Source organism: Gopherus evgoodei, chromosome 5, assembly GCF_007399415.2.
Source record: "Gopherus evgoodei ecotype Sinaloan lineage chromosome 5, rGopEvg1_v1.p, whole genome shotgun sequence".
NCBI classification, from domain to species: domain Eukaryota; kingdom Metazoa; phylum Chordata; order Testudines; family Testudinidae; genus Gopherus; species Gopherus evgoodei.
Genome location: NC_044326.1, coordinates 89,942,954 through 89,961,609, shown reverse-complemented (window position 1 = coordinate 89,961,609; position 18,656 = coordinate 89,942,954). Strand labels below are relative to the sequence as shown.

At 38.7% G+C, this 18,656-nt stretch overlaps 1 protein-coding gene across 2 annotated transcripts in view; it reads right to left on the bottom strand.

Moving 5' to 3' along the window:
- INPP4B (inositol polyphosphate-4-phosphatase type II B) overlaps positions 1–18,656 on the bottom strand; it is a 514,637-nt gene that overhangs the window by 329,989 nt on the left and 165,992 nt on the right. For both annotated transcript variants that reach the window (XM_030563920.1, XM_030563921.1), the window contains exons 3-4: positions 9,566–9,790; positions 7,790–7,834 (exon numbers count right to left, since the gene is read on the bottom strand). In XM_030563920.1, coding sequence (XP_030419780.1) covers positions 7,790–7,834; positions 9,566–9,656 — 136 coding nt within the window. In that variant the 5' untranslated portion in view covers positions 9,657–9,790. The remainder of the gene's footprint in view (positions 1–7,789; positions 7,835–9,565; positions 9,791–18,656) is intronic.

The window sequence follows — 18,656 nt, the reverse complement described above, 5'->3', positions numbered from 1 at the left end:
CCTCTATGTCCTTGACTACTTTCTCCCTTAAAATTTTTTCCAAGACCTTGCATACTACAGACGTCAAGCTAACAGGCCTATAATTACCCGGATCACTTTTATTCCCTTTCTTAAAAATAGGAACTACATTAGCAATCCTCCAATCATACGGCACAACCCCCGAGTTTACCGATTGCTTAAAAATTTTCGTGAAATAATCATCTTAAACCAACATATATTCATATGTCAGAATCACAAAAATTGAAGAGAGACACACATAGGCACTTTTGAAAATTGTACCCTAAGTAACTTAAGAGCCTAAACCTCATTTTCAAAAGTATCTCAGGCACTTAAGAGACTATGGGGAAAAATTTCCAAAACTGCTGTACACAGCAAGCAGAAACTCATGGCATCAACTCTCAGAGCTTGGGTCTACAGACCTGCGCTCACACTACAGCACTAAAAAAAAAGTTAGGCAGACATTGTGGCTCAGGCTGGAGCTTGGGCTCAGAAGCCTGGGGAGGAAGCCAGGTGGCCTGAGCCACAATATCTTCACAGCTATTTTTAGCACTGTAGCACCAGTTCAAGTCTGTAGATCCAGGCTTTGAGACTCAAAGCTGCGGGTTTCTGTTTACAGTATAGAGGTACCCTAAGAGTCAAATGTATTTAGGCACCTAAAGATGCAGAAAGGCAACTAGTGGGATTTTAAAAATAAGCATCTAAGCATGAAATCAATAGGAGTCAGGCACCTAACCTGCTATTAGGCACTTGTGAATATCCTGCTAGACACTTATCTGCATCTTTAGGTGCCTAAATACCTTTGTAAAGCTGTCCCTAAGTAACAAAGGTGCTTAAATCCCATTGACTTTTTAAAAGATTTAGGCTCCCGAGTGCCTAAATCATTTTTGAAAATGGGACTTAAGTAAAATTTTCAAAAGAACTCAACATTTATATTTAAGGATTATGGGGAATATGTAAAGCAACAAAAAAAATGCAGAAAAGAATGTCAAAGAGAAGCTGGTTTTACTGAAAAAGTGTAACAATCTTTTTTATACAAGACAAAAAAGAAAAGCTCTTTCCTAGCCTCCTCCTACTTTCCCCTTTACATTTGCACAGTTCTGTCAGTATTCATTCCTATTATCTGCTGCATCACTCCAGAACAATGGTGATAAACCCCCTTCTCTTAAAATGGTTAAATCGCAGCAGAGCCCTTTCAACTGTTATAGTTTTTCCAAATTCAGATAGCCACAAATTCGTCTCTGAACAGATTAGCTTTAGCTATTCACAATGTATCCTTATGTATGAATTTATTCCAAAACATGTAAGCAAATCTATGTAGTAAAGACTTTATGCTCCTGGGTTTAGGATAAAAGTTTTCCTCATTCATAGCCCTGTTTTATTCACATTTGTGTTTACAAAACTGTCACATACTGTATGCCTGGACTGCACAAATTAGTTCAGGGGGAAATGATTCATAAAAGAAGCAATAGCTTTTGGCAAACCAATGGAAAACAGGTTGAGCTTATAGCACAAATGGAAGATGAGTGCTTCAAAACAGTCTGCTCTTGATTCTGCTACTCCTGGTGCCCAAAAAGGCAGCTGCCTCTCACATCCTCTCCTGTTGATACCAGTCTGTCAGTCATGTCTCTCTTTCCCACACACAGGTTCACCACATGCTATGACCCACTGCAGAGCACATGAGCATCATTGTGCTCAACAGGAAGCCTGGGCTGACAAATACCAATTACACAGAAAGGTTGGTGTGGGGTCTTTATCCCTATAACGTACATGGAATTTGAGTTTACAGAAATCATAACAATGTAATGAACAGAACCCCAAGGTAGTTCCAATTTTCCAAATATCTTTAAGTAACAACAGATACCATACAAGATGAAAACATTTTCTGTGAGCAGCTCTATCAACAATTAGACATGCTTACTGAGATGATAGCTAATTAGCTAAAAAGAAACAAGCAGGAGTAATGCTACATTGGATAGAAGATGGGATTTGACAAAGGAACAATTCCTTACTTACATTTCAAATCTGTTACAGAAGGTGATGTTTTAGCACCTCCAGTACTCCAGACTAGGACTCTTAGGTCAGTTTTTCTTATCACAAGTGACAGGCAGAAGCCTTAATCAGACAAAATTAAAAAGAACGAACAGAGCATCTAGGCTGATGTAGTTAGGAGAGTGGAGGAGACCCAGGGGAAGTGGGGGTGGGGCAATTTGTAAAGAGTGAGATGTGTATGCCAGAGAAGAGTTATGCAGAGCCTTAAAGATGAAAGCAAAATATGTAAAAGCCAATTCATTGATACAACTCCAATTGCTCACACAACTCCAGTGATGGATGATGACTAATTTGTAGCATTGGAGTGGTGCAAAGCAGGCAAAATATCTGATGTGGTCCAGCTGATTTTAATCATGCCACAGATGCAGAGCAGCCATAACAATTCTCTACTCTGGGACAGTATGTGGCATATGAAATTCAGGAAGACTGTTTTCCTTTTGCAGAAATGTAGGAGGAAGGAGCTGTAGAGCTTAACTGGGTTTACAATGGGAAACAAGCTTTAATTTTAGCTATGGAGAGGCAAACATCACTCAAGAAATATCTTTTATCCACTCACCCCATTAAAAAAAAGCTGCTAGAGAAGAGAGAAGCCTACAGCATGCCCTGAAGGTCAACAAGAGTGGAGTATGCTCCGTAGCTAATGACTTTTTTTTTTCAAATGGAAAATGTTCTATCACTGTCTTATCTGCTTTTCTTATCCACTTCATCCTCTGCTTTGTTCCTTCCTTCCTTGTTCTGTTTTCTCTTTTGCTCTAAAAGTAAATGCCAACAGCACTAGATAGTCAAACTTCTGAAGACTGCAGTGGGGATCCACAAAATCACCAACTCCTTGGATCACATACCTTAGTAACTGAATAAAATTTTAACACTGGGAAGAATCAGTAAGAGTCCACATTTTTTAAAAAGCAATTGAAAAGGAAACTCTAGAAGAGACCAATCCCTAATAGTCCTGATCCACTGTTTATTGATGTCCACAGAAAGAGTCTCACTGAATTCAATGGGTCTTGGATCAGTCACATACTTCTTTCTTCCCTTCCTGCTCTTCCTTTGCTCTGTTCTTGTCCCCCACTCAGTTCTCTGCATTGAATTTCATGTGCTTCTTCTTGCATTGCTCATAGGACTTCAGAGAACAAGATTTTAATACATTTCACTCTTCTGCCAGCAAACAGAACAGAGCAGCGTGACTAGGAAAGCCAAACAGCAAGGTGAGTTTAAAAAGTAAAGACTCAAGAAACCTAAGCTTCAAAAAATGGACATATCAGAAACGGTCTTCCAAGAATCTCAAGACCAGACACGCTTGTTTAATGGAAGCTCTAATAAACTGCAGATCCCAAAATAATGAACATTAGAGAATCATGCAATCTTAATAAAATATTTGATTTATTTGCGTTAGGCTATTATAAATCACAGTCAATCACTCCCAGATGTTCTGAATTGTGAAGGGTTTTAGCCTCATGACTCCAATTAATAACAGTTTCAGCAGGGCTAAGAAACCTAGTGGAAATCTTTGAAAATTTACAAGTCATTGTTTAACCCCGATCAATATAACTATTTGTTTAATATACAGCATGCAGGATCTTTGCTGCTGTACAGGAGTGCAATGTCTGTACAGCACTGATATTCAGTGTCATTATTTTAAATGGCAGTGAGCCACTGAAACTCCTAAGGGCACAAGCCAAGTACCTGAAAAAGCACTGGATGTGTATTAGGCAATACTCAAATAGTACAAAAGGAATATTTTATATTTTAATTGCTAGTGACAATCATTTGTGAAAGTTATTTACTGTATGACTCACCATTAATGACACAGGACCTGCAAAACTACACCTAAATGATAGTAACTGCACAATATCATTTCTTTACATTTTAGAATTTTAAAAAGTGTATTTATTAACACATATAAACTAACCTATGCATACACACATATCTATAATACTTATACATTTTCTTTAGAGTCTAGATCCTAGGTGACTGATATCTTACATATAAAATAAATTAGATTAGAAAGACAGGCCATTAGTTTAGGCCCAAACTAACAAATTTTACAGTTATGATCTGTTGGAGTTTCTCTTCTAGATTCAAGTGCCAAATTCAGAGGCAAGTTTAAGCAAGTCTATGAAAGTTTACAGGGACTTAAGTGGATGTAACATAATTTCTTCCAGTTTCCTCATTATATTTATTACATCAACTTACACTCCCTTGGACCTGGTCTACACTGAGGGGCGGTGTCGATGTAAGATACGCAACTTCAGCTACGGGAATTCCATAGCTGAAGTTGAAGTATCTTATTCCAACTTACCTCCCATCCTCACGGCGTGAGATCGATGTCCGCGGCTCCCCCGTCGACTCCGCTACCGCCACTCGCTCCAGTGGAGTTCCGGAGTCGACGGGGAGCGCGTTCGGGGATTGATATATCGCATCTAGATGAGACACGATATGTCGATCTCCGATAAATCAATCGCTACCCGCCAATACAGCGGGTAGTCTGGACGGGAGTTACGCTTCTTTAGAGTCACAGGGCCAAACTGGGAAGTAATGTATACATTGGACCCCTTATACTAATAGACTCATTACACTAACTTAGACTTCTTTAGACCTACTTACAAAATTCTACCAATGTCTAAGGTAGCATAAGACAGTGTAAAGTATACTGCTTTAATGAACTTACTTCTGGCTCCTTAATGTGTTTACTTCACCAGTTTATCCTGCTTTAGACATTGATAGTGGGTGTAAGTAACTCAAAGAGAGTCAGTCTAACTGAGCATGAGGGAATCTAATTTGGAGTAGGGAGGTTAACTTAAATAACAAAAAAATCAGTTGTCACTAAAGACCCAATCTTGCAAGGGTCTCTGTGTTGTCAACTATCACTGGGTAGGTAAGGCCATCCTAAACAACATAGGGCTTTGCATTTTTGTGTGCCATTGCTGGTTGAGCAGCAGCAATTAACTAATAAAATGTATTCCTAGAGCTGCAGTGATATAATTCATAATGCTGCTGAATGAACCAGGAAATTTCAGTCACCATTAGAAACCACATACCAGAGCTCTGCTCAATGTGGGACCCAAAGGAGGGGTGTAAGCAACTGTGGGTCTTGAACACTGATTCCTATGGCTCTTTAGATCCAGCATGTTTCAACCTGCCACCCAGGAACCTGCTAACTGTTGTCAAAATAGGAGCTGAACTGAGACAGATGTCCCCAGTCCCAAGAGCTGATTGGCAGAACACTGGGGGTCTTGATTGGTCCACAGCCCGTATTTATACTCAGCACAGGAACAGGAAGCTGTCCATGCAGTGGAATCCACCTTGCTCTGGACTGTGTACCTTGTGCTTCCTGCTTCCCTGGCTTGACTTCCTGGTATCCCAACCAGACCTTACTCAGGTTATTGATCTGTGGTTCTGCTCTCAAGTTGTCTCCTGCTTCTGATCTCCTGGTAACCTGACCCAGCCTGCCTCCTCAAACTTGACTCTTAGTTTGCCCTCTTGCCAGTCTCTGATTCTGACCTCTTGGTATCTGATCTAGCCTGACTTGCGACTCCTGCTTTGACCACTAGGGACGACCACCCACGTCCTGGTAGGGACAAGAGATAGAAAAAATAGGCTTTACACTACTTTTATATCTCCACTCACTGATCCTCAAGCCAGCTGAGAGCAGATTCACCTTCTGTAGCAATGCCTGCTGTAATCTGCACCCACCTCCAACAGCTCCCCAACGGCTGATCTGGGACCTGGGTATCACGGGAGCACAGCAATACTCTGGCCATGCCTCATTTTCCATTGTCATGTCCCATATAATATGTGCTGTGAGGCTGGATAGCATAGGGAAATCTACAGCAGTTCTTTATCATCAACACAATCATGTTATCAGTTATGGTTGCACCAAAGGGCCAAATAGGAACAGGGTTTCATTTTGCTAGGCACTGTATAAACATCAAGAAAAAAACAGTCCCTGCACTCAAGAGGTTACAATCTAAAACGTATGATTGGCAAAGGATTGGTCTACATACAGTTTTTGTACCACTTCAGCTATATCAGTTTAGAAACCAGCATAGTTGAAGCAATACAACTCACTAGTATAATTGCATCCATACTAGGAAATCCTATCACTTTAACTCTGCCAGTTTCAAAATTTATATGGATATAGCAATACAAAAACTGTATGTAAACAAGCCCAAAGGGTAGGGCAAAGGGACATAACGTACCAGCAGAGTGAGCAGAATAATGGTCAGTAAGCATCACAGTAGCACCATGATTTTTTCATAGTTTTTTGTTATTTAAATCCTTTGGGTGGGGTTTACTGAGGAAGCGGTTAACTAAACACAAAGACAAAGGCAGAGAGCTGGGCAAGAGGGATAGGAGAGTGGAGAAGAGGGAGGAGGAAGGAAGGTGATGATCGTGGAGGACAGGTGGCATGAGGCTCTATGCCACTAGAGGGTTTTTTATGCAAGGGGAAATTATTAGCCATCTGAAGTGGGACAAGGTAGATATAACAGAACTGAGGATCTGGCAGTAGAAAAAACAAACAGTTTTCCATTTTCCGCATAGGATACTATATATACCAGAAAGGAAAATGTAATGTATAATTAAAATATATGATAATATTATTTCATACATGTATATTTACTGTGATGGATCACATTGACGAGTATTTATCACTCTTCAGGTTTCCTCACTATATACATACACTATGTCAAATGCATTTTGTCTGATTATATCAATAAAAAACTAAAAATAAGGTAGCTGATTAGTTTTAATTATTTCAGAAAATACTATATATTGTCTTCGGATTGCACAATGTCAAAGTTTTATTACTACATCTATGTGTCCTTCCTGTACAGTATGGAGAAAAATGAAGGCCTAAAACTAGGAATTATTTAGATTCCAGAGATGTCGTATGTTCCAGTTACACTTAGTACCCTGCACAACTATTTCTCTTCATCTTTTGAAAAATAAAAATAAAAAGCGACTTATACTTTCTAAATGACACTTTTGCTAATGCTACAAATATTATGCAATTTAATGAAACCATGGGAAGATAGTTTTTTGTTTCTTTCTGTTTGTAATGATTTTCTATATGGGAAAATTGAGAAAGATAAACAGACAATATGGAAAAAAAGAGAAATTGAAGAGATTGAAAATCTATCATACTTCAAAGTGCAAAATAATTTAATTTAAATGCTTTCCGCTACCAAACATCAAGTTAACAATGAGGAACCATGTTCAGCCAATTAGTCTGCTTGACCGACTGAACTCTCCTAACTATATTATATAGTGTGTGTGATATGTACTAACAGAACACCTTCTGAAACAGACTGCTCCCCTGTAAATGCACTAGACTAGAGTAAGGAGAAAGATTGATATTAACCTTTCCCAACAAAGGAATAGTTGTGTTTTAACTAAATGTATATATTATTCAAAGGTAAAGTATTATAGCCGAATAAAATATAGAGCTGCCCATAGTTTAAACATAGGGATTTTCAATTCCTTAGCCCAGAATATGTAATGTTTTATAAAGCATTATGGGCCATACCATAGAGCTGATATAAAATGAAGTAGCTCTACTTAAGTCAATGGCATTACAGCAATTTACATCAGCTTAGAATCTAGCCCCAATATTTCCAACACAGGCACACAATATCTACTATACACAGGAGTCAATTTTTTTAAAACTAGTATGCAATATTATAGACACAGAATATGTCCATACAATCCATTCTGTACAGAAATCAAAACTATGTCTTACCAAGGACAAACTCCAGCTTTGACTCATTCGCAATCCTCTGGATACCTTTTAATATTAAAAAAAATATGTTAGAAAATATGTAAATTCTAGTTTCATATACTGTAATCTTAACTTGCTTTACCTATATATCAATATCTTCTTGCCACTGTTGGAGGCATCTGCTTTTATTATGTTTTTAAAGGAAATTATACTGTAAAAAAGAGACTTTTTCACAAAGTACCAATATAGAAACAAAAACCCATGTTTTGTCTTATTCACATTTTTTGAGAGATCCCACCACTTTTACCTTGTGTGTGTAGGTAGAAGAATAAAAAATAATTCAAAAAAACAGAAAACCTTTACTGATGTACACTGTCTGATATATACATATGATTTATTTTTAAATAAGTTTACAAATACAACACTGCCCAGTTGCCTAAATAAAAAAATATGGTATGTAATTGTTCATTTTAAATGCATAAGCCATCAAACCGTAAACTGCAACAAAAATATGCACATTTACTCAAAGCATATAAATCATATAATATATGTATAATTATATATAATATTATATAAATAATAAAAGTAGAACACTTTACCATATATTCTTTTATCAAGAAACTGCATACAGCAAAAATGTCCATAAGTTTATATATGAAAGAAGGGAAATTAATTCCCTTTCTCTTATATTGAGTAAAATTAAACTATAATCCCTTGCATTTTAGAAGTGTGCTTTAATGTTGCACATAATTTGTATTTTAAATGGCAACATGTTCCTAATTCATCAGGGTCTGAGAGAGACCATTAAGTTGCAAAGCTGACCAGTGGGGATAATGAGGGAAACGGCTCAAGCAACCGTGCATTGCTCAACCTCCACAGAAGGTAACTGGAAAATGGCTGCAATATTGATGAATGACATACTGTAACTGCCTCCTGTTGCCACTGAGCATTACTAAAGAAAGGCTCAAACAGAAGGGGCTATGATAAAAAAGAGGAACTTGCATGGAAGTCAACAAGGAAGGAGTTTTTGGCTATGAAATGAAAAAGGGTATATGAAAAAGAATGAAAAACACTGTATGCCCTCTGCAAAAGTTTAAAGTTGCAGAATGAACTATCCTGGAGAGTTTATAATAGCAATATTTTAAAATGCCTTCATGAACTACATATAATCATATTTTTCAAAAACTACATATAATCATATTTTTCAAAAAACATAATTAACTGCTCTGACAACTAGATTTCACAAAACAGATTTTCACAAAACTGAACTTTAATAGGAAGGTTGGATGTACATTTCACATGGGTAAGTAACTGGGCAACTGAAATCCTCTAAAAGGATTCAGTTCATAACTAACTGCATATCTTCAGAATTGAGTACACTGAGCAGAAGTTAACATACTGTTAGGTCTTTTCAAGGAACCATTCCATAGTACTAGTGATTAATTTAGCCATCCCTCTTTCTTAAGTTTACCAAATTTATATTGTACTATGTTGTGGTTTATGTGTTCGTGTATTTTTCTTTCAATTTAACAGTTTTAAAATCTTATTAAAAATATCAGCATGTAGTTATCATACCCTTTGTTCCCCTCAAGGAGGTTATTTGCATAAATCTAAAACACTAATAATGTTTAAATAAAATATTAATCAGTTTATTTCCTCTGGTACAGCCAATTGTTACTCAACCATTTAAATTGTACTATAGTTCCAACATGTCCATTGATTTGTGCAATTACAGAATTCAGGGCATTTTTAAAGTAGTATTTACGGTGTAACATGAAAAAGAGTATACATGCTTACCTGTAAACTGAGGCTCCCTAAGATTGTCTGCCTGTGTTGCAGGAAGAAAATGCTGTGCCTCATCTGATATTCTCTCCTCTTTAATTTCCATGATCAACCTCTGGAGCTGCTGAATTTTACTCCGCAAACTTTCTGAGTTTGCTTCTCCAAGTACCACAGCCCACAATTCACAGTTTGGTTTAGATGCAGCTTCACGGTAAAGGTCTGGATCTCTCCTCTGAAACTCTGCATTCAGAAAATATTAAGACACTTTTTAGGAATGCAGATATTAAAGGATGGGTTGGAGATAATGGCAGGATTGATACTATGTATAATACACACGATTATACATCTATTATTTCTGTCACAGAAACACACACACCTCATACACCTCTTGAATCAAACCCCTGTTGCTTCCCATGCATTGAACCACTAAGTCCATGCTACACAGCAGTTCCCAAAGCAGTTAATGTACTGGAAAACTAGGTGGCAGAATAATCAAATTGAAATGGGAAATCTTTTTTCAGTGTGGATTCTACTGCTCAGCAGGTAGCTTTCAGGACAGCCAACTTAAACAATTTAGCAGAGGCAGCAGACATCATTCTGACAAAGGGTATGTCTACACTACGGGATTATTCCGATTTTACATAAACTGGTTTTGTAAAACAGATTGTATAAAGTCGAGTGCACGCGGCCACACTAAGCACATTAATTCGGCGCTGTACGTCCATGCACCAAGGCTAGTGTCGATTTCTGGAGAGTTGCACTGTGGGTAGCTATCCTGTAGCTATCCCATAGTTCCCGCACTCTCCCCCGTCCCTTGGAATTCTGGGTAGAGATCCCAGTGCAAAAACAGTATCGCGGGTGATTCTGGGTAAATGTCGTCACTCAATCCTTCCTCCGTGAAAGCAACGGCAGACAATCATTTCGCACCCTTTTCCCCTGGATTGCCCTGGGAGATGCTATAGCATAGCAATCATGGAGCCCGTTTTGCCTTTTGTCACTGTATGTGTATTGGATGCTGCTGACAGATGCGGTACTGCAGTGCTACACAGCAGCATTCATTTGCCTTTGCAAGGTAGCAGAGACGGTTACCATCCCTATTGCACCGTCTGCCATGCCATTGTAAATTGGAAATGAGATGACGGTTATCAGTTGTTCTGTACCATCTGCTGCTGTCATGGGTGCTCCTAGCTGCCCTTGCTGAGGTCGGCTGGAGGCGCATGGACAAAAATGGGAATGACTCCTCGGGTCATTCCTTTCTTTATGTTTTGTCTAAAAACAGAGTCAGTCCTGCCTAGAATATGGGGCAAGTCTACTAGAGAACCAGAGAGCACAGCCGTTCCATGTCAGAGCCCCAGAGATCCCGCAGAAATGATGAGCTGCATGCCATTCCAGGGGGTGCCCCTGCAACAACCCCACCCATTGCTTCCCTCCTCCCCCAATCCTCCTGGGTTACCATGGCAGTGTCCCCCCATTTGTGTGATGAAGTAATAAAGAATGCAGGAATAAGAAACACTGACTTTTTAGTGAGATAAAATGAGGAGGAGGAAGCCTCCCGCTGCTATGATAGTCCAGGCAGTACAGAATCTTTTCTTTAGACATGGGGGGACGGGGCTGATGGAGCTCAGCCTCCAGTTGCTGTGATGAAGTCAGTTAGCAGCCGTTCTGTTCTTTGGCTTTCTGTTACACTTGTCACACAGCACTGTGCTGTGGCCTCTGTCTATCATAGCCTGGAGATTTTTTCAAATGCTTTGTCATTTTGTCTTCTGTAACGGAGCTGTGATAGAACAGATTTGTCTCCCCATACAGCAATCAGATCCAGTATCTCCCGTATGGTCCATGCTGGAGCTTTTTTTGGATTTGGGACTGCCTCACCACCCGCGCTGATCAGAGCTCCTCGCTGGGCAAACAGGAAATGAAATTCAAAAGTTCGTGGGGCTTTTCCTATCTACATGGCCAGTGCATCCGAGTTCAGATTGCTTTCCAGAGCGGTCACAATGATGCACTGTGGGATACCGCTCGGAGGCCAATACCGTCGATTTGCGGCCACACTAACCCTAATCCGACATGGCAATACCGATTTCAGTGCTACTCCTCTCATCGGGGAGGAGTACAGAAATTGGTTTAAGGAGCCCTTTATATTGATATAAAGGGCCTCGTTGTGTGGACGGGTGCAGGGTTAAATCGGTTTAATGCTGCTAAATTCGGTTTAAATGCGTAATGTCGACCAGGCCATAGGGACTGGTGGGATTCACTAGGGTGAATATGTCCATTAGAACTGTACTTTACACTAAGCCTCTCATCCATTCTTGCCAGAATACTACTTATCAAAATGTGGAGATAATTTAGGATGGCACAGCTCCTCCATGAGGAGACAACAGATTGTATGGGAACTTCCAACCTCATGACTATGCACAAGTCTGTTGCTATCCTGCCTGACAAAATTGTAAATTGTTTAGTGATCACACTTTAAGAAGAGGGAAGAAAAACCTTTTAGGCTCCCAAGGAAATGCAGGTAATAGCTAGTGCCACTCATTTCATTAGAATTAGTAAAGAACAAAGTATCTAGGTGTTTAAAAATCTGACTATTTTAGAGTCACATGTAGAAAAGAGATGAAAGAGGTTAAGTCATTTAATTTAGGCAAGTACTGGTAACACTGGTAAAACAATGGACAAATTGTTACAAGTGGACAATACAGTTAGGGAAAACACAATTAACATTATAACAACAGGTCTACAGAGGTACAGAAATGATCATTAAGGCACCTTGGATATCCAAGCTAGCCTGCCTGAGAAAAGGTTGCCAAAAAAACAAATGCAACAAGTTTTATAACTAAAATGCAAACCTATTGAAATATATTTATTTTGAACATAAACAGGAACAGTGATTTTGCATACAAGCGTTCTGCCACCAGCCAGAACGAAAACATCTGCTTTCAAAGGAAATGCATCTTTTGGGATTGGAACCATCCTACTTATATTCACCCCTTAACCCTGGCAGTCAGAATTGCTGAATGTTAAGCACTTACGGCATACTATATCATTGAATACACATGACCTAAAATGGACACCATGAAACGGATGTGTATATTTGAAGGATGGGGAAGGGGGATGTTATTCAATGTAGTCTGGCCAGATATAAACCAATTTTGAGGCCTCGAACTTCCAAGCTACATTTCAGAAATATTACGATTAACTTGTACCAAGGATTTTGCAATTCTAAAATCATTGACCGTAACAACTGTATCTGTCAGATAAGCCTGGGTGCAATTATCATGACAGCCTACAAAGGTTTCATGTCAATGCAAATATGAAGACATTTTAGTGTGCGGATTAAACACTTGATAGATTATATATTCTATCTACTGTGTCAATATATACATGCAAAAAAATCATATACCAAAAAAACAAAAAACAAATTATACACGTACTGTAAACTATTTTCAAAACAGAAAAAGTAATGGGTTCTCTTTTTCAATACCAAAAAGTGAATAATTCATACTAGGGGCAAAAAAATAATTGAGTAGAATTGTATTAATATAATAATAATTTCTAGCTTCTCTTTGCTCTCATATTTCAAATTGCCAAGCAATTTTTCCCCTAAAGGTAAGTAGTATTTTATTATTCAGCCTTAGAGCTTTAATGCCAAGTTTCAGTCCAGAGATAATATTTAGTTGAATTAAAACCTCCTGAAAATAAGGATTTATTGTGGAAAATCCTCACATTTCATTAACTCCATAGTGTGGTGCAAGTGGCAGGATTATTATATTCATGTTGAAATATATTCCACACAGAAAGCATTCCATGTGTGGACAACAAAATACTTTATATTTTACAACTAAGGAATAACTGTAGAAAACAGAAGTGGCTAAGCAACACTATATTAGGCACAATGTTGTTTACTTAGCATCTTATAACACAGCACATACTTCGGATGAACTCCTGGACTCTACTGAAGTCAATGAGACTTTTGCCATTGATTTCAATGGAGCTTGGACTCACCCTTTTTGTGTGATAACAGTTTTAAAGTCATGCCATTGTTTTCTTATCAAGGTCTATATAAAAATATAAAGGGTTATGGTCCCTTAGGACTCCTGTAATTCAAACAAAGAATTCAAAGAACCTGACAACAGAACTGCTGTCAAATAAATAAGTGTCACAGAGGAAAAGGGGGGATACCCCCATAGACACCGGGACAGCCTTCCTGCATCCCCACTGTCTACAATATACCAGACTCTTTTGGCGCTGGCTATGTCCCCGCTGAAGTGAAAACAAGTTTATTGAAAAATTATTAGCTCCTATCCCCTCCACCCCAGTTTAACAACAGTAGCTAGCACTTTCTTCTTGGTTCCTAAAAATTAAAAAGTGATACTGCAAAGTAGTTTAAAGCCCAGAATTGCATTTTCATTTTTAAATGTGTATCTGAGATTATTCTTGACGATGTCCCTTTAGGTAGATATTTCTGCAAATTCCTACATTGCGTGTGTTATCTGAATGATGTTTCACTTTATCAGTAAATTATATTCATGACATGAAATAGATAATCAAAATAAAGAATTGAAAGCTCCAGGATATCTCTGGAAATATACTGTCATTGAAAAGGCTGAAGTTCAACAATGCTAATTTTAATCTTCTAAGAAAAGGTTGTTTTCTCTAAATTACTCACTTCATATTAATTGTCAATCTAATTTTTAAACAAAGCTTTATTATACTAACCATGCAGAAGCGACAGGAAGAATGGCAACTGTGCCAAGTATTAACATGCTTTATTTCCATTAATGAGAGTTATAAATATAAATCCTTATGGATCAATATAAAAAAATCCTTGGAGTCTTTATTGGACAGCTATGTACAGAACACTCAGTGCCTATACTCTCAAGTGACAGCTACTCTTTTCTAGAGCGTATTTTAAAATGGTATTTTTTATGCCAAATACCTTTTTAAAAGAGACTTCAAAATGTCTGAAGGTTTTTCTCTCTTTTCATATTCACTGGCAAAGAGTAATTCTGAATTTCTACCTCAGCAGTGGAAAATGGTTGCGAATATCAATGAGCCACTGTCACTCTAAAATATAAAGCACCATCACAGCTAACCACCATATGCTGTAACAAAAGTAGAATGGAAGCTTTGATACGTAAATTATATCTGCAGGATATTTCTAATACAGACATCAGAGGCTCTTAATTCACAAAGCTGGCTGAATTCTATATGCTGATGCATTTCAGGTTCAAATTAGCAGTGATGAAGTCATCCCATGGTTACTGATGATGGTGTGTTAATCTTCCTTTGAAAGTTAAATTTTCAATCAAAGATAAAGAATTTAATTAAAAATTTTATCTTCTTTTTTTTGGCGGGGAAGGCAATGCTGAGAATAAACATATATAACTTGCCATTACAACCTCCATTTAGATCCCTCATGAAGAGTGCCTGAAGATATCTGAAATGAATATAACGTGGAACATAACTTAGTTTTCTCACATTGCTGAAGCATAACAATTTGCTTTTTTTAACACCATCAGATTCTCTCTCACACTGCACCATATCCTTTTCACTTTTCACATACTTCATTCAATTAATACCACACCTATTCTAATAGCAAGGGAGACCATACAATTATTTATACAACACCATGATATACCAATAACCAAAATGCTGAATATAAATATAAATATCGCAAGATTCACAGAATTTACTAAATATAGCCTTTGTAAAAGAGTAGACTGCTCTTCTAGCTGGGAATACCCACTCCCACCAGAAACATCAGCCTACTCAGGAGGCAGTGTGGTTTAGAGAACAGAGACTAGAGTGTTTGCCTTTGGTCTGCTTGATGACTTTGAGCAGTCACTTCACTGCTTTGGGCCTCAGTTTCTCTTTCTGTAAATAGTCTATGGGCAGGGATATCAGACACAATATTTAATAATAAGTGTGACATATATTCCATTTCCCACTGTATATGGCCTTATTAGAGTTTGCATGTGACGGTAGTTTGCAGAGTGTCCTCTCTTCAGTGTGTTGTCATCTTGTCCCAATGTTTTACTGGATACCTAGCCAAATGTCAGATGAATTGCTCATTGTTATTGAACTCTGAATTATACCTAGAAGAAAAACTTCTTATTTATAATAATTTATTTGTAATAGAAGAAATTCACTTTTTCATATCCAAGTATGCTTCAGGATATTTCAAGGTATTTTCTACCTCCAGTCACATTTGTCTTTCTGTATACTCCTTTCAGATAAGCATGCACATGTCCTATTGGAAATTATTCTTGCTAATTGTGTCTAGCAGAGCTATTTTTGCTGCATGTCTACCAATAAAACCTCCATTCTTACTTCCTTCTTCCTATTGAAAAAACAGGAAAATGTTTAGTATTTCTTTGCTAAATTTAATTCCATACTTCAAAAAAGATGTTGAAAAATTGGAAGAAGTTCGTAAAGCTACAAGCAAGATTCAAGGTCTGGAAAACATGCCCCATAGCATGAAACTTCACAAACTCAATCTGTTTAGTTTATCGAAGGTGGTCACAGGCTACAAGTATCTATTTGGGAAACAGATTTCTGATGGAAGGTAGTTCTAACCTAGCAGAAAAAGAAGAAATCCTTCAATCTTATTGTTGGCAGCTGAAGCTAGATAAATTCAGACCACAAATATGGTGCAAATGTTTAACAGAGTGTAATTAACCACTGGAAGAACTTACTTAGGGATGTAGTGCAAATCTCCATCAGCTGAAGTATCTAAATCAAGGCTGGCTCTCTCTCTAAAAAAGCTCTGATTCAACTAGAAGCAAAGGAACTGATGCAGAGCTTACTGGGTGAGAAGTTTTGCCCTGTGTTAAATAGGAGGCTAGACTAAATGATCACAATGGAACCTTCTGGCCTTAAAAACTACCAATCTATGGAAATTTTCCTTCAGGGAGTGGAGAGCAGGTTCTATTTAACAAGCAGCTGCAACCTCTTTCTAGCTGATTGTTCCTACAAGTGGTAAATATTTTGACCGAGTATCTTTCTTGTAAGTATTCATAACATTTGTTATGGCCATTGGTAATCAGCATTTTCACAGGGAGAGTGGAGCACTTAGAATCGTAAAAGATTAGGGTTGGAAGACACCTCAGGAGGTCATCTAGTCCAACCCCCTGCTCAAAGCAGGACCAACACCATCCTAACCAGGGTTTTCTCAAGCCAGGCCTTAAAAACCTCTAACAATGGAGATTCCCATTCCAGTGCTTCACCACCCTTCTAGTGAAATAGTGTTTCCTAATATCCATCCTAGACCTCCTCCACTGAAACTTGAGAACATTACTCCTTGTTCTGTCATCTACCACCATTGAGAACAGCCTAGATCCATCCTCTTTGGAACCCCCTTTCAGACAGTTTCAAATCTTCCCTTCACTCTTCTCTTCTGCAGATTAAACAAGCCCAGTTCCCTCAGCCTCTCCTTGTAAGTCATGTGCTCCAGGCCCTTGATAATTTTTTGTTGCCTTCCGCTGGACTCTCTCCAATTTGTCCACACCCTTTCTGTAGTGGGGGGCCCAAAACTGGACACAATATTCCAGATGTGGCCTCACCAGTGCCGAACAGAGGGAGATAATCACTTCCCTCGATCTGCTGGCAATGCTCCTACTAATGCAGCACAATACACCATTGGCCTTCTTGGAACAAGGGCACACTGCTGACTCATATCCAGCTTCTCAACCACCATAATCCCCAGGTCCTTTTCTGCAGAACTGTCGCTTAGCCAGTCAGTCCCCAGTCTGTAGTGGTACATGTGATTCTTCCTTCCTAAGTGCAGGACTCTGCACTTGTCCTTGTTGAACCTCAGATTTCTTTGGTCTAATTCTCCAATTTATCTAGGTCACTCTGGACCCTATCCCTACCCTCCATCATATTTACCTCTCCCCCCAGCGCAGTGTCATCTGCGAACTTGCTGAGGGTGCAATTCATCCCGTTATCTAAGTCATTAATAAAGATGTTGAACAAAACCGGCCCTAGGACCCAATCCCTGGGGTACTCCACTTGATACCAGCTGCCAACTAGACATTAAGCCATAGATCACTACCCGTTGAGCCAGACAATCTAGCCAGCTTTCTATCCACCTTATGTCCATTCATCTAATCCATACTTCAACTTGCTGGCAAGAATACTGTAGGAGACTGTAACAAAAGCTTTGCTAAAGTCAAGATATATCATGTCCACTGCTTTCGCCATATCCACAGAGCCAGTTATCTCATCATAGAAGGCAATCAGGTTGGTCAGGCATGACTTGCCTTGGTGAATCCATGTTGACTGTTCCTGATCACCTTCCTCTCCTCAAAGTACTTCAAAATGGTTTCCTTGAAGACCTGCTCCATGATTTTTCCAGGCACTGAAGTGAAGCTGGCCAGTCTGTAGTTCCCCGGGTTCTCCTTCTTCCCTTTTTTAAAGATGAGCACTATATTGAATCATGTCTCTTTATCTCGGTCTGCCATAATGAGCCAGGCCATAAAATGTGCCACAAAACCAGAAAGAAAAAACAATAACAAAAATGTTTTTTAAATATCTATCCTTGTACTATCCTACTATTATAAATAGCTTTTGGCAGCTACTTGCAGAAAAGACCAAATTATTCCATGCAAAAGGAAGACATTAAGACTGGCAGACAGGGAGGAACTGTGGGTAAGTTAGCAGTGAGATGTCACAATCTGATCCAGTACCACTCTGTGGATGGACAATGATCTATTGTGGTTGGATCTAACTGCTGATTCCCAACTGCTTCTAAGCCTGTGGGTTGGGGAAGTGACTAGTTATTCTCTTGGTCCCTCAAATGCACTCCTAGGTGCAGATCCCAGGCCGAATACCCTCCTCAGGCAATGTGACCTCGTAGTCCAGCCACTTACATCTTGGAACCAGTGATTCAGCCCTCCTATGTTCTCAGTTGCTTCGACACATTTGCTACACAAGAGTCCACCTAGCTATGGGAGCACTTGTTTTCCCAGTCACACTATGCGAGGACCACTGGCAAAAAATCAGGGATACAGATGCTTAACAAAGGAATTTCTTAGTTGAAAACACTTTACTTTTAAAACAAAACAAAAAACATGAGAGTTACTGGCGTATGGAAAGCAACAAGCTCCAG